A 26,033-nucleotide genomic window follows, 5' to 3' on the forward strand; every position below is an offset into this window, starting at 1 on the left:
TGCAATATGCTCCAAAACGCCAGGAGCAAGAAGTCAACGAGTGGTACCGGAAAGGAAAGTAGGTTGCCTGGCAACAGTAGTAAACACTGACGTACCGCCAAGCAATGCATCAGTGTACTGTAATAATTACTGTCGCTTACCTCCAAGCCTAAATTACTTTCTGTCTCTCGGTGCTTCCCCTCGGGTCGCCACTCTTTCCATGAGACCTTTTTTTTTTTTTAGCTTTTACAAAACGATTTCTCATATTCTTTCACAGCCTGCAGCAGAAAGCCTCTTCTCTCTCCCCAGTGTGTTGCCTGTTTCTTTCCAAGTATTTAATGTCATGTGACCGTCCCTATGGTCTCTCAATGAACAGCTGTAGAGACGTCTGTACAGGTGAACCTGCTCCGCGAGTTTTCCCCCGAAGGCATCCATGTTGAGACGAAAAGTGCAGCGCAGCAGTCGGTGTGTAGTTAGAAAAATGTAGAGGTGCACGACAGAGCACCGCGACAACTTGCCTAGCCTTCGACGCAATTTTCTGGCGCGCGCACCTCGCGTCTGCTTCACTATGGCGACCATGAACCAGGCTTTACCTTGCCGTGAGACAGCTATACAGTCTATGTTTCTGACGGGGAACTGAAGCTGTTATCTATGCTTTCGCCAAAACCACCAGACTCCATTGAAAAAAACACTAATTTAACCTTGCAGACCACGGGAGCTGCTGGTCTACCACTGCCTCGATTAGTTTGTTTGTGTTATTGTCAAGTCACATAATAGCACAAACAGCGGTAGACCAGCAACTCCTGTGTTCTGCGAGGATTTGTGTTTTTTTCAATGGAGTCTGGCGGCTTTGGAGAGAGCGTAGATGGATACAACGGCTGCAGTTCCTCGTCGGAAAAGGCTGCCTTATAAATCTGTTGAGATGCACCAAACTAACAGACATTTAAACAAAAAGTAGACACATAACTAATAGTAATGATGATAAATTAAATAATCCAACGACACAAAACTATAAAACGTAGTAACATCAACAAGAGGGCTCTCTCTCCCACATAAAGCAGGAAGTTGTACCTTCTACAGAGATGTCCTGGATGGCGAAGCGGAGGATGATGGTCCAGATCATTCCCAGGGTCATCTTGGCGTTTCCGTCCACGATTTCTGCACAAAAATAAATAAAATAAATAAAATTGTCTCAATCAATCAGCACATTTCTTTAGTTGCATCTAGATTCACTGTTTTTACAACGTTACATCTGCTCTTTCATTTAATAACGCCAACACGCCCACACACAACCGCACTTCATGTCCCACAGCTTCCAGGTTTCTCTTTCTGGTGAGCTGCTTTAACGGGATTTCTTTCATGAAAAACATTAAATTATTGAAGATATAAAATACAGTTGATCGTTTAAGAGACAAATATTGGTATTTAATTGATTAGACTGTGAAGGTGTGTGCAGTGAAATCAATATTAGCCTTTATAACATCATCTAAAGACATGAATAAATATATTTAGCTGCCATTAGTCTGGTATTTAAAATATCATGATCTCAGCTTTCCCACCGCGATCCAGAGATACCTGGCAGGTTAATGAACACAATGATGTGTCAGTGAGGAGGTGTGTACTGTATGTAGTCTGGGTCACATTCCACTCATAGTATTGAAACTATTCATCCATCAGTCCTTTCTTCTTTCACCTGCGTCATCTTCCAGTTTATCAATCAGCTGTCAGTTTGTCCCATGAACGCTGGAAGTAAACTTAACGGCCCTGTCCCACTTTCTCTTTAAGGTCTCGAATCACTGCAAACGCCCCTACATAGTGCAACGCGGTAAAAAAGATGTTTGAATTAGATTTTTCACTCTAGCTGTAGCTGTCTGCACGACTCCGTCTCAGCTGAGTCTCACGTTACCATAACCTGAACTGAAGCCTTTATTTACGCTTCAAGTAAATTTTTTTTCTCTTGACAATACGTGCAGAAATGCGAGGTTGATGCCCAATCAATTGGAAGGTCAGCGGTTCGATCCCCGGCTCCTCCAGTCACTTGTCAAAGTGTCCTCGAGCAAGACACTTAACCTCAGATTAGGGATGCTCATTTTGAAAAATGTTCTTAACCAATAACCGACCCTCGTTAACCGATTATTAACCGTTAACCAACAAGCTTTGTGCCTCGCACCAGCTGCAGTGTGTGAGCGCAACAGACAACTGAGTCCCCAGTTCACCCGTCAGGGAGCGTTAACTTAGCAGCTACGATGCTGCGTGTAGTGACGCAGACATGCAGCCACTTTCCCAGTAAAAGTCTCCACCGCACATTTAGTTTAGTTTAGCAGGTTGTCAGCTGTGTGTCTGCCCGGCGTAACGACACTTTGTCTGCCCGGATTAACGATAGCAATTGTCCGACAGTGTGTTTGTTTGTTTGTGTAGCTCTGCTGGCAGCTTCGTGCTCACCGTACATACAGTCTGTCAGTGCAGCGTAACTTCAGCAAGTTTCCGACAGACCGTGTGTGTGTTGTCGGTGGCGTTCCAGCTGTGAACGTAGGTGTAGCAGACAGTGTGTGTACAGTTTATTTGTCAGTGAATAAATGCTACGAGGCTACATCTCCTCCTCTCAAGCGAGAACGCCGGCTCAGACTCTCTTAAGGTGGACCAGCTTTCCTCCTTTAAGTGATGAGTTTTTCTCAGCTTTTTAATAATTATTAACATTTCTTTTAACCGTTTTAACCGATAGCGTTAATGGGTTAAAATGCTTAATGTCGGTTAACGGTTAAACAGTTAATTATGGACATCCCTACTCGTTTACCATGATTATGCTGTGTGACTTTTTGCCATCAGCATTCATAACCCTACGACCTTTATGATTAAAGTGTTTACTAGAGCACTAAGTTCTTCACACATCTAGCCTCATAAATCTTGCTCTCAAAGTGCTCCAGATTGATGCATTTAAATGTTGAAAATGTTCTTCTGGTGAAGCAACTATTTGTGTAGGACGTCCTCCTCTCTCATCTCCTCACCACCAGCCCTCCATTTTTTCCTCTCCCTTCTTCTAAGTCTGCATTTTTCTCTCCGTCTCTTTCCAGTACTTGACCTTTAGTGGGCAGCTTTCATAGAAGGCCAGAAAGAGTGTGTGTGTGCGTGTGTTCAGAGTGTGTGTGTGTGTGTGTGTGTGTGTGTGTGTTCAGAGTGTGCAGTATTGCAGTAATTTGGGCAACTTTCAGTATCAGCCGTGTCATGTGGCAGGAACGTCCCGTTTGTCCTGATAAAGTAGGAGAAAGGTCACCGTCCTCCAGCTGACGGGACAGAGTGATATAGTTCCCCAAACCTGGACCTCCGTTCAGTTCTGTTTATTCTGTTAATAACAACTGCAATAATTAAAGACGTCATTAGAGAAGAGCATCAACTTAATGCTCTGAATTTGAGTTTGTGATGGGAAAAAAATATTTTTCGGTACCAAGGGGATTGATGCTTCATTGTGAAAAACAAATCTGTGTTGAAATCAGCAGGACGAGAGCTAGTTAGCGTTAACTGTTAGCTAATTCACATATCTGGAGGTCAGAGGTCAAAGGACCCCTTTGAAAATGGCCTGGACAGTTTTTCCTCGCCAAAATTTTGCGCAAGTTTGGAGCGTTATTTAACCTCCTTTGAGACAAGCTAGTATGACATGATTGGTACCGATGGATTGCTCAGGTTGTCTAGTTTCATTTGATGCCAGTATCTTCACTATACATCCTAAAAATCGCAAGTTGCTTTAATGCGTTAAAGAAATGAGTGGCGTTAAAACGAATTTGCGTTTGACAGCCCTTACTTTAATGAAATATTACTTTAGCCTCAGTGTGCTGTGCAGCCAACTGCAGCCGTCAGTCCAAAGGTCATTACTGTTTGTCTTGAGAAGAACGGAGATGGAGGAATGAGATGTAGTTTGAGGTCTGGGGATGTTTTAGCTCATCAGAAGGACGTGTTTGGTGTAATGTGCATCTATTATATTTGTATGTGTGCACATGAATGCCAGCTCACCCTCTGCTCCAATAGAGACCAGCTTGACTCCTTTGCCTGCGATGAAGTCCAGGGCTTTGTTAACATTGTTGATCTTGTGGACCCTCATCTTGCCTCGCTCAGGCTTGGGTAACCGTTCGCCTGCACACACACACACACACACACACACACACACACACACACACACAGAGGAACAAACAAACAGTGAGCTGTGGTGGTGACGAGAGCTGAGCATGTTTCCACAGGCTCAGCAGAACAACAGTCAGTCAGGACAGTTAAAGTAACAGCAGCGACGTTGGCGTGAAACAGGAAGCCAGATTTCATTCATCTACTCTGCTTCAACCTGCAATTAAACAAGAAACCTGGAGAGGACCGCGGCCATGACAGATGATCTGTAGCCGGGTGTTTCCACTGTTTCTTTAAAGGGATAGTTCGGGTGTTTTGAAGTGTGGTTGTATGAGATACTAATCCATAGTCAGTGTATTACCTACAGTAGATGGAGACAGGAGTACCAGCACACGAGCAAAGCAATGTACTGCTGTGGACGGGGGCAGCAGAAAAATTGCCTTTTAGACACTTTAAAAAATCAATATCAGTTTAAGTGTACGCTATATTTAGAATATTTTCACTGCTTTACCTCGCCGTCAGACAGATATACAGTCTGTGTTTCTGACGGGGAACTGAAGCCGTTACCTGCTCTCACCAAACCAGACTCTATTGAAAAAAACTTTAGTTTGACCCCGTGTTTGTGTTATTGCGTGACTTTTGTGAATCCAAACTAACACTTTAAAAACACCAAAGTCACACAATAAGGATGAATTATACACATGCCACGTTTTTTTGCGCCCTCAATTCCATTGTTGTCAATGTAGACATGCGGACGGCGCGCTCAAACGTGAGAGCGACGCCGTCGCCTCATGCAAGTGTTCACAATCACATATTTTTATCTCGGGGCCGTCAGCCGTCACGCCCCGAGATAAAAATAGTTCAACGCTGCAGCGCGCATTGCATGTCATGTGACGGGGAACAACCAATCACAGCCGGCAGACGTCTTTTCTTTGTTCTCTAAATATCAGTTTAAAGTAAATATACGGAGGAGAGATTCATCATTTTAGTGCAGGGCTTCTCAGAGCTTTATAATCTGTCCCACGCACTATTTTACCGGCTAGTGTTAGTTTAGTCAGCGAGGCTTTTACTGCTAAATTACCGCGACTTCATCATCGTCTTCGCAACATGCAGGTTTTGGTTGCTTAGTAACGCCAGGTGCACAGGAGCGCAACCTCCCAAGCACATTGAAAAAAAAAAAATAGTTTAGATGTGACATGTGTACAGCCCAAAACACAATCAAACTAATCGATCGAGGCAGCGGTAGACTGGCAACCCCCGTGTTCTATGAGGTAAATTACTGTTTTTTTCCAATGTATTCTGGTTGCTTTGAAGAGAGCATAGATAACAGCCTCAGTTCTCCATCAGAAAGGGCTGTCTGACAGCGAGGTAAAGCAGTGAAAATATTCTAAATATAGCGTACACTTAAACTGATGTTGATGTTTTTAGGTGTCTAAAATACGTTTAACTGCTGCCCCCATCCACAGCAGTACATTGCTTTGCTCCCGTGCTGGTACTCCTGTCTGTTTCTCCAAACTGGGGGCGTGCCGACCGTCATCTACTGTAGGTAATACACTGACTATGGATCAGTATCTCATACAACCCCACTTCAAAACACATGAACTATCCCTTTAAGTGCCTGTGATCCATACTGAGGTTGGAAACGCCCTGGAGATGTTGTGCATCTTTAACATCTGAAAACACTTTGATTGACAGCTCAGACACAGCTTTGAAAATCAGCATGTGTTTGTCTCTGTGTGTGTTTGTGTGTGCGTGCGAGCGTGCGTGCGTGCGTGCGTGCGTGCGTGCGTGCGTGCGTGCGTGCGTGCGTGCGTGGTGGGCTGGATGGCTTTCCCTGCGGCTCCTGTGTGAAACATCGCAGCCATTTCAGTTTAATTAAAAACTTTCACTAAGCTTAGTTTTCCGGTGCTTTTGAGGTCGTCCTTACCTGAGATGGTCTCCAGCAGCAGCATGAGTTTGAGCCCATCCCTGAAGTCCTCCTCGATGTTATCGATCTGCGTGCCGGACTTCCTCAGGTGGGAGTTGCACCACGCCGTGAATGTCTGCACAGAAACAGGAGACAAGTGGTGATTATTCAGAGCCAGCGGCGTCATGTTTTTACAGCTTTTATGACAATAAACGCTTTGAATCGAGAATAAAAGAAATTCAATAGACAGGAAGGGAGGTCGGGGAGGAGACAGGAAGTAGCAGAAGAAATATACAATACCGATAGCGAAGAGTGATCTCAAAGAACTATTTTAACTATAATATGTCACAAAGATAAAATGATGAATAAAACAATGCACTCTTTAACAGAGTCAACACCCACTTTCTGCTTTTCATCTGCAAACCTTAGAAATAGATCCCGTTACGACGTGAAACCCAGACAGAAATCAAACTGAACATAACGTGTAATTAAATATCAGGATGGTGTACCAAATCACAAACACAAACATCTGGGGAAAAGACACAACCGGCAGAAATCTCACACATCAATAGCTGGTTGGAATCCGTGTTTTTGTGCTTCTGGTTGGCCAACATTCCTCACAAATGTGTTTTGAATTATTTTATTGTGAAGCAGTGTTTGTGGCACTGAGGTAGGCACGGGACTGTGGAGAGCTCTGTCACGCCAAAATCACAGTTATGGCTCTTCATCAATCAATGTGTCAAAACAATTTTTTTTCCTGACTTGTTACTTAATTTAGGGCCTAAAAATGCCCCAAAATACATGTTGAAGGTCGGCCCTGCACACTCCAAACCCTAATACCCCACTTTGAGAGAGAGTCCATCAGAAGTGGCACCAAGTCATTGTTCTGAAAGTCACAAATCAGTCTCAAGTCCTAAACTCTGAGTCCTAAATAGGGCTGTCACGAGAACCGATACTTCGGTACCGCGTCGATGCCAAAAGTCTAAAAACGTGACGGTACTCTTTTTCTACAGTACCGAAGGTACAATACGATGCCTGTAATCAGGGTCCGAAACTAACAAGCGCCAAATGCGGGTGGATTTTCCGTTTGGCGAGTAACTCTCTGAAGGCTTCTGTCCTCTGCTCTCTGTGTGTCGGAGCGCCATGCAGCAGCGTCGAGATGTTGGGTTTGTTTACTTTTTCAGAGATCCTTTATTTATTTGTTCGAGAAGAGGTTTCACACGTTGGGGAAAAGACTGAACTGAATTTCTATCTTTTATTGTTTATAGCTAAATCTCTGAAAAGTTATGCTTTTTTTTATTGTCATCAAAATATAACGTTAGCATTTTAAATAAATATTTAATGGTCTAATGGTCTAATGGTCTGTTACCATGTCAGTGAGTTTAAACTACTGCTTGCAATATGAGGATATATATATATATAGAGAGAGTGTGTGTGTGTAAAGCCTCTGTTGTTTTCTTACAGTCATTGAGCTCTACCTGAGGAATAAAGTCTCATTATTTTCCTATTTTTTTTTTTTACCGTGGTATATAATTGGGTATCGAGAATCGTGGAAATTCACTGGTATTAGTATCGACTACCTTTGATGTCTAGACTGGGAAATAAAGATGAGCATTTCTCAACATTTCACAGACTAAACAACTTATCATAAAATACTAGAGATCAGGTGTTGTGTAAGAATCCCCAACAGGGTGATGCTTCCGCTTCGCATCGGGGTCTCTCATCGCCCTGAAGAGGATTCTTTCACAACAGTGACCCGCTAGCTGTACATTATCCCGCTTATTACACGGTTACCTACTGAAGAAATCTATATTTTGACACAAAAATGGTCACCCAGAGTCCGACATCAGAACTGCGTCCATAGCAATGGTCTGTTATACAGAAATAACAGACCGCAGAACGCCGTGATTGACCAACCAGAATCGAGTATTCAACACAGCTGTGTAATAAAATGTCAGAAAATAGTGAAAAATGTCGATCAGTGTTTCCCAAAGCCCAAGATGACGTCCTCTAATGTCTCATTTTGTCCACAACTCAAAGATAATCAGTTTACTGCCATAGAGGAGGAAAGAAACCAGAAAATATTCACATATAAGAAGCTGGAATCAGAATTTGTTTTCTTACTCAAACTGATTAATCGATTATCAAAATCAATTATTTTAATCAATTACTACCAGAGATGAACTGATGATGAAAATAAATGTTTCACTTCAGGCTCACACTTTTTGCACTATTTTACATAAAGCATCACTGAGTATCAATCTAATTGACCCTTCCTCCACCTCCTCCTCTCTCCTGCGCTGTGTGTTCTAAAACATTATGACAGGGCGCTGCTCGCTGCTCGCCGCCCGGCCCCTCTCCCCGCCGTCCTAGCGTCCCACCGTGGCCACCGGCACAAAGCGTCCATTGAGCCTTGTGGATAATAGCACCCTTCACCCCCTGTACTCTCCCTCAGCCTACTCTCTCTCTCTCTCTGTGTGTGTGACCCTCCCCCAGACCGCCCGATACCAACCCCCGACTCCCCCAACACACACACACACAAAATGATATATTTATATATATATAATATTTATATATATTTATATATATATATAAATATATAAATATATATATAGAGTTCCATGTCTGAGACTGGACTGACTGAGGAGGGAGGAAGGGGAGATACATTTCACATAAACAAACAGACATACAGACAAAGTTCGGGGGGCCACCTCTAACACACCACACACAGCACACACACACACACACCCGCCACAGACACACACACACACACACACACACACATACACACAACAATGCAGACAGGAAGTGGTGCTGCAAAGACAGGAAGTTCCAGCTTAGTTTAACACAGAGTGGAGCTGCATCCATCACTGATTTAAACACACGGTCAACTGAAACAAAAAGGTGGAACGACCTCCAGTTTGTGATCACCATCAGAAAACGTCAACAAGACGTGTATTATTTCTTGTTTTAGGAAAAGAAAATGCTCTAAAAACAAACATCTTTTACAGGAGCACAGGATCAGCACCTCCCTCTCTCTTTCTTTTACTGCCTTTTGTACCCAGGATGTTCAACACACAACGTCAATCCTTTAAACGTCAATGTTTTTAGATACTTCTGGGATTTTAAGGTATCAGAGGGCATCAGTGCTAATCTGGCACATTTACATGTAACCAGTGTAGAGAATGAGATTTATTATCTCCAAAAATAAATGAATAAATAAACAAATGACTCGATAAATAAATAAATACGTCACTAAATACAGCAAAAGTAATATAAAAAATAAATGTAGCTATTAATTAATTGTTAAAAATGTGACATAAATGGATATTTCAGTCCCCGTGATGACACACGTTGAGTGACAGCCCCCTCATGTGCATAATGAGGCAGAAATGTAGGGAAAATCATGCAGAAATAAACAATTAAATAAATACATGCATAAATACATAAATAAATAAACACATTTAAAAATAAATTAAATAAAATATAAATAAAAAAATAAAATAATGAATAAAAAGAAATACATAAATAAATAAAAGGGAAAATTAAACAGAAGGGTTAATAAATAAGGGAAGGAATACAAAGATAAATAAAGAAATATAATTTTTTGTCACATTTTATCAATTAATTAATGCTACATTTATTTTCAATATTACTTTTGCTGCATTTAATGACATATTTTTGTATTTACTGAGTCATTTATTTATTTATTAACTTATTTTTGATTTAGATACCCATTGTTGTTTTTTTTGTCTTACGGTTACCATCATATATGCAAAATTAAATGTAATTTATTTTTATTAAGGGGGGGAGACAGGTTTTAATGTCATTATTTATCTATTCATTAATTAATTAATATTATTATTATACTTATTTTTATTATTTACTTATTTATTTATGAAGTATGTCTTGTCTGCCTTGTTTCATTACACATGCAAAACCACTAGAAAAATTATTTTTAAAAAAAGATACCCCGTTAGACCATTGTCTCCAGCAAAGTGAGGAACACGGAGGGTTTCTGAGAAGTTTAGAATTTAAAAAGCAAGTTTAGGAGCGTGAACTGTAGCAGAGAGCAGCTTTACTAAACGAGGGCTCTGTTCCAACAGGAGCGTTGCCGCTGGGAGTGGTGGCAAGGAGGACGAGAGTAAAACAGCAACAGGTTGAGACCTGCAGAGAGCCGGAGAACTTTACGTTCTCTATGACGCCACAACAGATTATACAGCTTTCATCCCCTCCCTCCGAGGGCCAGGGGTCAGAGGTCAGACCCTCTTAGGCTCCAACTATCAGCCTGGCTTCATCAGAGCTAGAAGTACGCTGCTAAGAGAGGGCTACAGGCTGTTCTGGGTCTGTGACAACGACTTCAGTTAGCTTATTGCATTGTGGGTAAATGCAGCACGCCTCTGGCTGCCTTATGTCACTCAGGTAGGACGAGGTGTGTCGCTGCTGCGTGTTTGAAACTGGCACAGACAGGCTCAGATAGAGACTGAACCAGCTGAGTGGACACAAGAAAACAGCTGCAACAATCCTGGTTCAACGCTTCATACTCGTCCTTCATCCAACACGTTGGAGTTAATGCCCACAGTTCTGCATCAGGTGCAGCATGTGACAACAACCGTATCGTGTGATATCTCACATGCACCGTGGCCTGACCTTTATTTCCCTTGTGCAAACAGGTTGGCAGCTTGTTGATGGAAGTCTATTAAACTTCACAAGCATTAGTTTAACCGCTTCAGACCGTATTTTTCATCCGAAAGTGTCGCACATTTAAAAATAAATACGACCTCACGTTGTGTCACGTTTACACGCCGACTCTGGTTGCATTAAAGTTAGATATTCATATCATATAAAATGTCGATCAGTGTTTCCCAAAGCACAAGACGGCGTCCTCAAATGTCTTGTTTTGTCCACAACTCAAAGATATTCAGTTTACTGTCACAGAGGAGGAAAGAAACCAGAAAATATTCAATATTAGTTGACAAGACATCGGTATGTTTAAGCTTCTCTTTGTGTCAGAAGAGCTCCAGTTTTGATTCTCTGCCTGCTGAATTGACTGAATTAAAAATGAACTGAGCCTAATTCCTGGAGAGAGTCCAGTGAAGCCTGTTAAACCTGCTCGCTGTTGGCTACACAGATCAGATCAGATCAGATGAGAGGATTTCTGACCTGAGCTGAGGACACAGATAACAAGCTGACGGCCGAGCAGAGCTGGATGGGGAGTGTTAAGACGGTTCACATGCTCGGCGTCGTTCTCTAATCCTCCAGTGTTTATTGCATAAGAGTTGTGACCACAGTGAAGACCATCGTCTAACCAGGACTCTCCTCTGATCTCACCGTTTAAGGTCAAAATTCATCAGTTTTCATTCATTCATTCATTTGTTTGCCTCCACTTTGGGTATTTCTTTCTCTTAGTTCTCTCCTTCTCTCTCCTTCTCTCAATCACTGAAGGTCCTTTCAGACACAACGCGATAACGCCTAAAATATACGTTCCCCTACAAAGACACGAAGCCCAGAGAGCCGGAGTAAATGAGTAACATAACAGCGTAGGAAAGCACATTGCTATCGCCAGACAAGCGCTGGGTCACGGACCCTTCGCTTCACTCGCCGCCGCTCCGGAGAAGGACAAGCAACCGGCGAGCTGTGACCACACACACCCACCGTGTGTTGTCACCATAACAACTAACAACAATCGACATTTTCTTCTGTGCTCCTATTCTATTTCTCTCATCAAACTTGTGTGTGACCGACGAGGGTTCAGACATCTTTGTTGTTTGTGTCCTGGAGAAACTGTGAGTGAGTCTGGAAGTGGTTAAGTTGTCCAACACGTCTCCTTCCGTGGCAGATATACAACTGTGTCCTCGCTGCTTTACGGTGTGGAGACCAGAGGGAGGCTAACGGGGTCTGCTGGGGTCAGCCGTTTGATCTCTGTCACACACACACACACACACACATATATATATATTTATACCTGTAATGGAGTCATCAGTGTGACCCCTCCCACAACTGTCTTTCAACTCTGATCTCTAACTGGGCCGACAGGGTCAAAGGTCAAGGTTCGGATGGATATCACTTGTTTCAAAGAGAGGACCTCGGCAGTAGTTTTACACTCTAAAAGGCAAACAACCCGCAGTAACACACATAAATACACACACAAATACAAACATAAAAACATGCATGTGAGACAATAGTGTTGTCACGATACCAAAATGATGACTATGATACGATACCCTGCCTAAATGTCTCCACACCGATACTGAAATAAAACCAAATATCCAAAATCAGATTTTAATAAGGTTTTTTTTTGTAAAACAGCGCCCCTACCTGCACATCTGGAACAGTTATCATCTCATATTTTACACATCTGTTAAGATCTGATAAAATGATTTTAGTTTGGGCCAGCCTTAAAGCAGAGCGATGCACGCACACACATGCACGCACGCACACACACGTGCACGCACACGCACACTGATGCAAGTCATGGGAAACAGACTACAGCTCTTACACTATCATTCTTAAAGAACCGGCACTAATGAAATGGGGCATCGTGCCATTTCTCAACGGCCGTGTGTTGTGAAAGCTTTCTAGTTTCAGTATCAGACTACCAGGCAACACGATGAGACAACACACATACAACATACATACAGACTGATGCTGTCCATCTTTACACCTTTTACTGCCACTCCTTGGATAGGAATGTGCTTAAGAGACAAGAATCAACGTCTAACTACACGCACACACACACACACACACACGCCTATCATATCTGTGTATAGCCCACTTCAACTCTATTTCAAGCATACCTACACACCAATTATTCATACATCCGATTTCTCAATGAATGTGCACTTTTCTGACTACATGGCCAACTTCATTTGTATGTATACCCAAGTGTGCACACACACAGACGCACACACACACAGAGGCAGATAAGGGTGTGCCTTGCTACACCTGGGAAGAATGAGCCAGGTTGAACACAATGTTAAGTGCCTGGCATTCTCTGCACAACGTCAGGTGTGTGTGTGTGTGTGTGTGTGTGTGTGTGTGTGTGTGTGTGTGTGTGTGTGTGTGTGTGTGTGCATGTGTGTGTGTTTTCTGCATCACACACCCTTATTTTCTTGCGAACACCGATGAGCTCACTCTTAAAACACGCCGGCAGTCTGTTGTTTCTGTGTCAGCTCGTCATGTTTCTATCAAAACACACTCTGAACACACAAACCTTCCTTCTGGTGTCACTTTGAACAAACAACTAGTATTTTCTTGTTTCCTTATGCTCTTGTATATGCAGTGTGTGTATATTGTATTCTTATTTTAGTTTCATATACCTCTTATTATTTATTTTATTACATTCTCTGTCTTTATTTATACACAGTATATATTTGTTTTATTTTAGTCTATAGTATTTAGGGTTGTCAAAGTTAATGCGATAATAACGCATTAACACAATCAATCTTCCGAAAGTTGTAGCGGGCTCAGTTTTAAAGCTAGAGTGAAGATACTGGTATCTTATGAAACTACAAAACTAGAACTTACGCAAAATTTTGGCGAGGAAAACTGTCATGTCCATTTTCAAAGGGGTCCCTTGACCTCTGACCTCCAGGTATATGAATGAAAATGGGTTCTATGGGTAACCACGAGTCTCCCCTTTACAGACATGCCCACTTTATGATAATCACATGCAGTTTGGGGCAAGTCATAGTCAAGTCAGCACACTGACACACTGACAGCTGTTGTTGCCTGTTGGGCTGCAGTTTGCCATGTTATGATTTGAGCATATTGTTTTATGCTAAATGCAGAACCTGTGAGGGTTTCTGGACAATATCTGTCATTGTTTTGTGTTGTTAATTGATTTCCAATAATAAATATATACATATATTTTGCATAAAGCAGCATATTTGCCCAGAGTATGCACGGCTGCCTGTCAACAGGAATATTAGTGGAATATTCATTTTAGCTGTGTAAACAGCTTCGTAGGAATATTGTCTTTTTCACAATACAGGCAAAAAATGTAATATTGTATGTATGTAAACAATGTCAGACTGGTTGTATTGAACTTTAAGGTGCAGATATATTGAACGTGAAGCCTGGGCGTGGTGTCACAGAATGAAAATGTCCACCGGCAGCAGATGGCGAGCTGCTGCACCAAAGAGCAGAGTTGTGCTGCTAGTTAAAGGAGTTTTATGGGACCTGCTGGCAGGAGGTACAACCTCAAGGAAGTTGGACGGAGCCGTACCAGGACTGGACTGGCTGTACCAGACTGAGCTGGGCCAAAACCAGGCCTGCCTGGCCCTGTGAATAAAAGCTCAGCAACTAGTCTGGCCTGGCCTGAAACAAGGCCTCCTATTCTTAGAGACACGCCAATTAAAAAAGGGCTGTGGCGTGCGACACAGCAGCGCTGCTAACTACTGTCACACACTCTATAGCTGCAGGCGCTCCAGAGGACAGGTTGGTCTTTGTGCTGTAACGTACAGAGCTGACAGTTTAAAGGCATTTCTCCACATCAACACATGCATACACAGTGGCGACGTTCACAATCACATTTTCTTTTTACTTTAATATGTACTGCAGCTGCTCTTACAAAGTACGTACTGTTGCATGCAGGCTGCATGTAATTGGGACGCACTACTTCATCATAACATTGCGCCTTGAACTTTGACCCTCATGCTCATATATCCACTTCCCAGAGGATTGTGGGTCAGAATAGCCTGAAAAGCATGCTGCCTTGCATTCTGCAAAATGTGACCAGATGTAGTAGGACATCCTGGTATTTTTAACATACTACGTATAACGGATTAAAATATTTCATCGTGATTAATCACAAATTAAGATCACATTTTTTTAATCTGTTCAAAATGAACTTTAAAGGGAGATTTGTCAAGTATTTAATCCTCTTATCAACATGGGAGTGGAGAAATATGCTGCTTTATGCAAAATGTATGTATATATTTATTATTGGAAATCAATTAGCAACACAAAACAATGACAGATATTGTCCAGAAACCCTCACAGGTACTGCATTTAACATAAAACAATATGCTCAAATCATAACATGGCAAACTGCAGCCCAACAGGCAACAACAGCTGTCAGTGTGTCAGTGTGCTGACTTGACTATGACTTGCCACAAACTGCATGTGATTATCATAAAGTGGGCATGTCTGAAAAGGGGTTTGTAGCGTTATTTAACCTCCTCCACAACAAGCTAGTATGACATGGTTGGTACTGATGGATTCTTTAGGTTTTGTAGTTTAATGAGACCAGTTTCTTCTCTCTATGTAGTGGCGTTTAAAGCGAATTTGCATTAACGCGTTATTATCACGTTAACTTTCACAGCCCTAATATATAGGGCTAAACAGTATGGTAGTCTGGGTATTGGAGTTTCTGCAGCCATGAGACTGCTTCAACTCAAATGTACTTTTACACACACTGTATATTTTGCAACTCGACATCTGAGAATTCTCCATTTTAGAGTCACAACAACTGAACTCTGTTGAGTCGAGCAAACCACAAGACAAACACTGAGATTCTTCAAACTCCATTTCAGAAATAAACAACTTCTTTTTACAACCACGCTGAGCTGGAACAGAAATCTAGACACAAAAAAGAAAAAGGAAATATGTGCACTCTAGATTCTTCTGCACTCTGGTTGCATGCAGCCTCCATTTATTCATTCATTCATTCATTCATTCATTCATACATAGAGAGCAGCAGCAGTGGTGTAACTGGATCTGCAGCTTGCTACTGTGGAGCTGCTGCACGGCTCCAGAGTCACAGTGCAGGAACACGACACCGTCCCTCGGTGGGACCTTCAGAAGGAGAACCAGCCTCCAGCTAAATAAGTGAACAAACACACACCGACGTATCCTCATACAACAGTTTGTATGATATCCAGAGATGCAAAACCGAACCGTGAAACAACAAACCGTTGATTGACATACAAACTAGAGTTGTTCCGATACCAGTATCGGAAATGCATCCGATGATGCCCAAAATTCGGAATCGGGTATCAGTGAGAACGACTGCCTACGCACCGATCGGATACCAGGGTTTCCGCCAGCCTATTGCAAGCCCGGTGGCCCGCCGGGTAGGCTTGTTGCGGTTGTCAGGTATACACCGATTAAATTACGTACCCATGTACCCGCCGTCATTTTGCTTTTTTTACAGAAATAAAACCTGTTTAGCTAATTTTGGCGAATCAGCACCGAGTTATCAAAACAAAGTCGGAATACGGACGCTACAAACTGACCTTGAATGCATCTGCTCCACATGGAGTCTCAGCTCAGAGTAGCAGGTGTCATATTTCACACACGGGACGAGAGACAGAGTTGACAGACAAGACGATGCGAAGCGAAGCGAAAAGCAAAAGTGCCTATTTGGTGATATATTTCAGATTTAAACCCGATGCTCAAAGCGTCGTGCGGAGGACGGAACGGAGCGTTGAACCGTTGCGCCACTAATGACATCGTACAAAAAGCTATTCCTCATTTTTCGTGCGTTTTCCTACGAATGTCCAGCAACACGTGTCAACTTCCAATCGTTACATGCGTGCAGTCTTTACAAAATAAACTTCCGTCTTCACAGGAATAAATCAACGTTGACTTCTGGATTCACACGGGACACTAACAGCGGTCTCCTGGTGAAAGTCTGGTGTTTTTAGACCCACCCATCCACCCAGACCTCCTCCCTACGCAGCGTTTGTCGCTCTTTATACGAAACAGCCTCCATCTGCATCTCCTGATCTACAGAGAGGAGAGAAGCAGGCCAACATGTTCATGTCCTAAATACTAGTGGTCATCAGAGGACTGCTAATCATGAATAAAGAGAAGAAAGAATGAGGAAGAGGAGAGAGAGTGACGAAGCTCTGCTGCAGAGGTTGTCCTGGTCTCATTATCCTCTCAAGTCTGGACAGGTGAGCACACACACAGACTGAGGGAGCCTCCCTCCTGCCTCATGTGCTGACAGGTAGTCAGTTAACCAGAGCACACGCCTCCCAGAGGGAGCTGACAACATGTAATTGCTGTGTACTTCTTGGCTGGCCTTAATGCCCCTCAGATATACCATTATGTGAGTCAACAAGCTCAACGCAGACTGTTTCCAACCAGCTGCACAGACTGCATCCAGACAGACACACAGCTCTCTGGAGGAGCCTCCATACAGCAGCTCACAGAAACAAAGGAAAGGGAGGATTAAGGAGAGGAAATGCAGAGGAGGGAGAGAGGAGGACGGGAAGCCAGGAGATGATCAAGAGGAGGAGGAGGAGGAGGAGGAGGAGGAGGAGGAGGAGGAGGAGGAGGAGGAGGAAAGAGTGGGAAAGTGATGAATGTGGGAAAGACGAAATGTGACAAATATTAAAGTTAACTGGTTATGAAACAGTCTCAGTTTAACACCGACTCCTCTATAAGACCTGCATTAAAAAACAACAACTACACCATCAGTGAGAAGATTGGCTCTATGTAGTTTTTCTTAATGCTCGTGATCGGTGCCACCGGGTCCACCAGCCCGTTACAGACAGACCCAGATCCGGCTTTGCTGCCGCCTTCAACCTGCAGTCAGAGCTCCACCGGGAGGTGGAGAGCTCCGCGCCCGGCAGCAGCAGCTCCTCCTCCTCTGCCGGTCCCCGACGAGAGCCGACACCGACACCACGCTGCTGGAGGAGCAGGCCGTAATGCTGGATCCAACAACCTTTAGATGACCTAATGAGACTCATTTCTATGAACAGATCAAGTGCAAAGGTGTTTTGATAATTTCGTTCTGACGTAACGTAATGACGTCATCACGAGTGTACAACGTGATGACGCTAAAGACAGAAGCCTTCGCTTTCTGCTGCAAAAAGAATGAATGCTCTAGTTATTATGGTTTTTATTTTAGGTTGAGTTAAACAGGATCATGCAAACAACTATTCCCCTCGGCCATTACGGGGCAATACTCTGGCGCCACAGAGCGTTGTCACCATGTTTTGTACCACATGTAACGTAAGGTAATGACGCCATCACGAGGCTACAATGTGATGACACAGAAGACAGAAGCCTCAGCTTAACACTCACTATTATGGTTTTTATTTTAGATCGATTTAAACAGATGATGAATGATGAAACTAATCAGCTGCTGGCTTTAAGTGATATACTGTTTTATGAGAGTTACAGTAAAAAGGTGGCGAGAGAGGAGAGAGGAGAGGAGAGAGGAGAGGAAATAAGGGAGTGAGGAGGGAAGAGGAGGTGGAGGAGGAGGAGGAGCGACGTGGTTATTTGTTCATTTATTTATGCTTCTTCCTGTCTTTGTTGCTCAAAGAGTCGGTCCAGGGGTCGGGTTGCTCTGCCACTGAGGCCTATTTTAAGGATCAGCGTCCTTGCTCCTACAAAAGAGCGGGAGAGTGTTTTTCTACACTCTGACTGTATGATACACGAACAAATTATTAATATCAACATAATAATAAATACTTGTGTGTACGTCCGTTTGCAGGGTGAAAATAAACTTATAAAGATTTCTTTTCTGCTTTTCAACTTTAAAAAGATGCTAAATGTTTTTTTTATGAACATTTTCTCTTGACAATAATTTGATTCATCACATTTAACTGCAGATTAACAGCATGTTATTATTTCTGGCTTCATGTCGTGAAACATGTCGGTTTTATTTATACTCCGGCTCGGTGAAAGAAGGAAACTCATCCAGGGTTTCTACGTACTCTGAATCCAACATGAGACACTTATATAATAGAACCAGTGATGGAATGTAACTAAGTACATTTAGTAAGTACTTAAGTACAAATTTGAGGTCCTTGTACTTAAGTCTATTCTTTCTATGCCACTTTCTTCTCATCAACATCTCATAGGGAAACACTGAACTTTATACTTTCATCCATTTATCTGATAACTTTAGTTACTAAGGCCGTCAAAGTTAACGGGATAATAACGCTATTTTGTTTTAACGCCACTAATTTCTTTAACGCATTAACGCAACTTGCGATTTTTAGGTTGTAGCGGACTCAGTTTTAAAGCTAGAGTGAAGATACTGGTATCATATGAAACTAGAAAACCTGATGAATCCATCGGTACTAACCATGTCATACTAGCTTGTAGAAGAAGGAGGTGAGAATACTTCCTCCACTGCTCTCGTATCGAAGCGGTTTGTCTGTCAACCTGAGATTTCAACATGATGTGAGGCCATGTCGTCCGGCTGTGTCAATAATAAACTGTTGGGGACTTTGGGCCACGTTGCTCCACTGTTACATAACTGGATGTTGACACTGACCACCACAATGTTCATTTCTTCATCTACTGCATTTACATTTGAGGCTTTCAGCAGACACATTTATCCACAACGGAGAGCATGTAAAGGTTTGGTGTCTCTCTAAAAGACTAGAAGAATTTCTGTCTTTTTTTACTTATATGCTGAGCTTCTCCAATCCACCACATGAACTTCACTCACAGACAAGAAGACTTTGGCCACAAGAAATCACCCACAGATTAAAAATATTAATCCTCCAAAGTATGTGTGATCACTCGAGGCCACATTTTAACAAATCGCTCTTCCTTAAAAGGTAACGAGTGTGACTTTCTGTGAAGCAACGAGCCGGAGGAGTCGCCGAGGACGAATACCACCCAGAGAACTCGACGTTTAATGAGAAAACTGAAAGTCTTCAGGACAAACGTTACAACCTAAACCCTGAAAAATGTCAAAAACGTCGACCATCGAGGACATTCAGCTGTTCAGCTCTGTTAAACTCGGCTCTTGGACATCTTTCAGAGAGGATCTTGTTCCGTTTGTTCTGATAAATGACTTTGTAGTCGTGTTTCCATTCAGTTGTCAAGCTAATTTTAAAGGACCAGTGTGTTAAATTTCAGGAGATCTATTAGCAGAAATGCAATATAATATTCATAACTATGTTGTGTATAATCACCTGAAACTAAGAATCGTTATCGTTATTTGTTAGCTTAGAATGAGAATTTTAATTTGCTTCTTTATTTATCTATCTTTGAATTACTCCCCTTATTTATTTACATTTCTGTTTAATTTCCCCTTTTATTTATTTATGTATAAATGTATGTATTTATTTTTGCATTTATGTTTTATTTATTTTATTATCATTTTTATGTGTATTTATTTATTTATTTCTGCACGTTTTTCCCTTTGCATTTCACCCTTTATTTATTTCCCCAAATGTATTTATAGTGACAGCCCCCTCATTTGCATAATGAAGCAGAAGTACATAAAGAAAAGAATACAGAAATAAATAAGTTTTGGGAAATAAATAAAGGGTGAAATGCAAAGAAAAAAAGCGTAGAAATAAATACATAAATAAATGCAAAAATACATTTATAAATTAATAAAAATAAATAAATAAAACAGAAGAGTAAATAAAAAAAATAAAATTAATACAAAAATAAATAACAGAAATATCAATTCATGTCACATTTTATCAATAAATTAATGGGTAAATTTATTTTTTATGTTATTTTTCTTCATTTAATGACATTTATTTATTTATACAGTCACTTCTTTATTTATTTATTTATTAATTTATTAATTTATTTATTTTTGGTTCCGTCCTCCATAGGGGAGTAGAGGAAGACAAGAAGAAGAGACACTGGGTGTTTACAGCAAATATAAAAGGTTTTAGGAACTTAACACACAGCAAACTAAAGTATTATTGTTTCGAGTATACAGAGAAGCAAAACACTGATTTATTTGTATGCAAATGTCACGGATTATTACGTTCCAGATCCCATCTGGATCATTTATTATCTACTGTTGCCACAGACTAATCAAATAGGTTTGTCGTCTCCTCCCGCTCCAGTTGCCAAAACAAACCACAAACATTTCTTTACAAATTAGATTTTGTGTGTCAACTCTGCATAGCAGCGCCGGGCAGACAGGAGAGAACGAAGGAATGAAAGAGAAGAATGAAAGAGTGTCAACGCTGCTGATGACATGACAGAGATGTCAGGAATGCCAGCTATGTTCTTCCTCCCTCTGACTCCCCGTCTAGAACATCTTCACTCTCTCCTCCTCTCACCTACTTCCTCTTTCCACCCTCATCTTCAGCCGTTTCTCTCATCCTTTCTTTCCCTCCTATGATCAACGTTAGTTAGCGTTGTGTAGTCCAGAAACAGTTAATCCCCTCGGAGGGAGCAGGAAACACCTGCTGAGTCTCTCAGACACTTGACTAAAGGACATTGAAGTGGGTCCTTCGACTAGATCACAAACAAACCAGTCCACCATGGAAAGAGTTTGTGACGACGGTTACGAGTCATCCTCACATATTTCTCTCCGTGCTTTTACCGTGATGACGATGAGAAAAACAGCTTCAAAGTAGATTCAAACGTAGATTTATGCATGATGACGCTGCTACACGTACAGTATATTTACATCCTGATAGTCAGTGTATTAACGTTACATACAGTAACTTAGATGGTGGTCGGCGTGCTCCCAGTTTGGAGAAGCAGACAGGAGTACCGGCATGGAAGCTAAGCGATGTACTGCTGTGGATGCCACGTTAGTTCGGATCCGAAAGTCACACAATAACACAAACAGACTAACCGATGGATGCAGCGGTAGACCAGCTACTCTCGTGTTCTGCGAGGTAAAATTACTTTTTTTGTGAATGGAGTCTGGTGGCTTTTAAGACAGCAAAATAACAGCATCAGTTACCCGTCGGAGAAGACTGTCTGACGGCGAGGTAAAGCGGTGAGAATATTCTAAATATAGTGTACACTTACACTGATACAGATTTTTTTTAGGTGGCTAAAATGTGTTTTTGTGCTGCTCCCATCCACAGCCACATCGCCGTCAGACAGCACTCACCGATGGGGAACTGAAGCCGTTATATCGCTCTCCTCAAAGCCACCAGACTACATTCACAAAAGCAGTAATTTTAGCAGAGGGCCGGCTGGTGATTCATCTGGCTAAATGGCAGCCAAACAACAGACTGATATTTATCAGTAGGAAAAAAGTCATTCAGTTTTTCTTTTCTTTCCACCCTTAAACCTTCTGTCTCTTTCCTCCTCACCCAAACACTAAACGACAGAGTTGCACGACCTACAGTTACGTGTTATTTGTCTTGCACCACAGTATCTTTGCCTGGATGTGTGCACACTTTGTCCTTCTTCTGACACAGCTCGGAAACACAAAGTTTAACTGCAGCTCAAAGTAGAAAGATGGATCGGATCAGCTCAAAGAAGCAGTGAGAGGAGAGGAGACAATCAGTGTTCCCCTCAGTGTGTGTGTGTGACTGTTTCTCTCATATCACACCATCACTTCTCCTCAGCCAATCAGCAGCCAACTAATCCACTTCCTGTCTTTAGAGGCGCAGCACAGGAAACGGCGGGGGCGGGAGGATGTCCATGTTAATTCCCCAGGAATGCAGAGAATGAATCCAACTGTACGAGACGTAAAACATTAACCCCTGAGGAAGCTTGTAAAATTAGCCTCCTGAAGATTTACAGTCTTTGTGTCCAACAACGCGGCACAATGACAATGAGCTCCACGAGGAACGTGCACAGGAAGTTTGTGCTGCGCTGCGATGATTCAAACCACTGAGGTGACTCATGAGCGCTAACTGCAGAAGGTCTACGGACGCGAGAGGTTCAACAGCCATCATCTGGCCAATTACACTTTCAGGATTTCACACCTGCCATTTGTTTTGTGAGGCCAGAACCGCAGCAGAAAGGTCGACTATATTACATTAGTCTGGTTCAATAGATTCATGCTGGCTTGTGAAGAAAAGTCCTGGATGGGTGTAAATGGTTTTTCAGATATTCCAACCAGTCAGCAGCTTATCAGACAACATTGAAATTCAAAATATTGATTCATCCGTTATCTTTTTAGTAACTGATTAATATCCGCTGGTCCATTAAATGTCAGTAAATAGTGAAAAATATACCGGAGCCCGAGGTCGTTCTGGGACTTTTGTACCAACAGGATTCATTTAGGGCGCTTTCACAACATTTAGTCCGTTTTAATCGACCTCTGGTGCGGTGCGGTTCGGTACAGTTGTGAACGCAGTAGGTCTGTCCTCAATCAAAGAACATAACTAACATATTAACACCAACATTGTTTTTGTTGACTAATCAATTCAATCGACAGATTTGTGGAGTTTTGTTGAGTTTCTCCACAAAGAACCACTTTAAATCTGGTGTTTATCAGAGATGTGCTCAGACGTTTCTTGGAAATAATTCATTCAGCATGAAAAAAATAAAGCATAAAAAATGACTAATCGACTAAAGAAATCGTAGTGAACTGAGACAAAAACGACCGGCTACTTGTTGACTAATTGACTGAAAGGTGGCAGCCCTAGAACACAGTAACCTAATCGTTGGTGCGGAACAAAACAACCGGTCCGGGACCACTTGTGAGAGGTTACCGACCGTTTCCAACCAAAACACAGGCTGCCTGTCTTAACGTCCCCAGGAGAACATACAAAATATAATAAATAATGTCCACAAAACTAGTGACGTTTATAAAGTCATTCTAGATAAACTGGAAGTTGAGATGTGAATGAATAAATAACTGCATGGGATGTTGCAAGTAAAATAATCAGACTTCTTAAGACGTTAACACAGACCTTAATAAATACAAGACGGACTCCTCAGTCTTAACTTTTATAAATCACACCTTAAGCACACAAAAAGAAATCCAGGACAGGTGCTGCAATGACAAACACTATTTTACAATCGAGGGCCTCAAAAGCCGCCCACTGGATGACTCAACCAGGCCGTCGTTTCACCACCAACATGTACGTTTGAAAAGGCTCCACTACTCTTGAGAAAACACTGCCATGCATGACACCACTTCAACTGCTTTTACTCAACCATATCTTCTCCAAACTCCTTGAAACGAAAGTAAAACTGAATATAAATTTAAACATTTACACACACACACACACACACACAAAGACACACACAAAGACACACACAAGGTATGTTTCTTATAGTGTTTCCACTATGATTGGAAACATTCCACGGGAACCCCAGCCAGGAACAAGGCAAGCGACTGTGAATAGTTCACGTCTGTAATAACGGCAGGACAGCTGAGTGTCTGTTACCTAAACTGCTAAAGTCAGTTGAACAAGTGAAGTGAAGATAACGTTGTCAGCCGTGAACGACGCAGTAACGTGCTAACAGATTTCGTGTTTTTGAGGATCTGTTTTAACTGAATATTCTCTGGTCTAGCTCCACTAAAAACACGTTGTTGAAGTGATGTAATGTAGCCTTTGACTTTGTGTGCAGGACTGTGCTGCTTACGGGCTGCTAACAGCTAACGTTAACTAGCTCTCTCACATTGTGATGCCTTCAGGCTCTATTCAGTAAAAATGACTACTGGTCGAAGGTAAGAAGGAGAAGAAGAAACAGGTGAACCAGCTTTACTGATAAATATTTTAAGAAACTTTAAAGTGTTAAATTTGAGAATGGACTTTGGCTCTGTGGCAGCGTACACTTTGTTATCCAGTTAAGGATCCCAGACTAACGCCTGGAGAGCAAGACCAGGGTCATGGAGAACACCTGGAAACTGCCATTCAACTCCACACAATGGAGAAGGACCTTGTGTCCGGGGGATAGAAAAACAGATGAGGAACAACTTCTCATCACCTTCTCTCCAAGACAAATGTCTTCATATATTGATGTGATTCGTTCTGGTGTGTCAACTCCGTGTCTGAGTCATAAGCAGAACCTTCTCAATGCTGCGAGATCATTACCAACAAGGTTTTGCACTTTGACTTCACACACTTCAAACAACAACTTGGCCACAACCCAAGTTAAATTATCACAAGTCAACAGAGAGTACTGTGACTGTTTAACACGCCTCCTTTGACCTTGACGGAGTCATTTTGGGCCTCGCTGTGACGTAAATGTGAGTCATTTAGTTTTGGTCGGAGCAGCCAGAACCACCGGTAGCCAGAGCAGAGCGGTGTTCCCCTTCTTTTCCTCAGCCCAACCTTTACAGAACCAGAGCTCTGCAATCACTGAATGAGCTGAGGTCATTATTATTATTATTACAGTGTTTTTACACAGACCCAATCAGGAGTTTGGCAGGCCCGATAGCAGCTGGCAGGGCGAAGCGTCAGCTGTTTGTGTCGGCCTTTTATTAAAACCGCTGGCTGAATCTTTCCAGAGCTCCGCAACAGTTCTGCGGTTCTGTTGTTGATCCGTTCAGGCAGCAGGAAACGGACTCACTCCACCAAACCTGGTTGTGTTACAAAGCGCTCTGTTGTCTCGATGCCAAACTGACTCTGACGCGGATTTTCAGCATTTTATGGGTTTTCCAGCGTAAACTAAACTGTTTCTGTAGGTAGAGGATATGGACCAGACTGAACACAACAGAACAAAGAAAATAGATGTTGAATGCATCAAATAGCATTTTAGGATGTTTAAAGTTACTAAAAAAGGAACATTTAACTGCTTATGAAACAGCCAATGATGGTTAACTTGTTTCTTCACACCTCACAGCTCTCACAGACTCTATTTGTAACCATGACTGATAAAAACCATCAGAAACCAGTTAGAGGAAGTTATGGTCAGAAAAGAGAAGTCATTTTTAATAGTGTGTGAAACCTGAACTTCTTCTTTTCCTTGAGGGTTTTCTGCTGAGCAATGAAAAGGTTTCTTCGAAATATATAATCTAATAAAAAGGGCCGCCGCCCTCTTAGTCCATTAGACGACTAATCAGTCGTTTTATTCTTATTCCACTAAGATTTTTTAAGCTTTTTTCATGCTGAATGAATGATTTTCTAAGAAACTTATGAGCACATCTCTGGTGAACACAAGATTTAAAGTGGTGCTTTGTGTGATTCTGTGGAGAAACTAATTGATTAGTCAACAAAATCGTATGACTGTTAGGCCTAGGTCATTTGTGCGTTCGAGTGTGGACGAAGAAATTCGATTTTTGTTGTGTTGACAGATTTTCTTTAAATGGGGGGGATTGTTAATTGATTTCCAAATATAAATATTTGCATAAAGCAGCATATTTGCTTCCATGTTGAGTATTAAATACTTGACAAATCTCCCTTTAAGGTACATTTTGAACCGATAAAAAATGTGTGATTAATCACGA

At 42.0% G+C, this 26,033-nt stretch overlaps 1 protein-coding gene across 4 annotated transcripts in view; it reads right to left on the minus strand.

Moving 5' to 3' along the window:
* actn4 (actinin, alpha 4) overlaps positions 1-26,033 on the minus strand; it is a 69,493-nt gene that overhangs the window by 19,700 nt on the left and 23,760 nt on the right. For all 4 annotated transcript variants that reach the window (XM_037774588.1, XM_037774587.1, XM_037774590.1 and 1 more), the window contains exons 2-4: positions 6,017-6,131; positions 3,985-4,104; positions 1,051-1,137 (exon numbers count right to left, since the gene is read on the minus strand). In XM_037774588.1, coding sequence (XP_037630516.1) covers positions 1,051-1,137; positions 3,985-4,104; positions 6,017-6,131 — 322 coding nt within the window. The remainder of the gene's footprint in view (positions 1-1,050; positions 1,138-3,984; positions 4,105-6,016; positions 6,132-26,033) is intronic.

This window comes from Sebastes umbrosus, chromosome 7 (assembly GCF_015220745.1).
Source record: "Sebastes umbrosus isolate fSebUmb1 chromosome 7, fSebUmb1.pri, whole genome shotgun sequence".
NCBI classification, from domain to species: Eukaryota; Metazoa; Chordata; class Actinopteri; order Perciformes; family Sebastidae; genus Sebastes; species Sebastes umbrosus.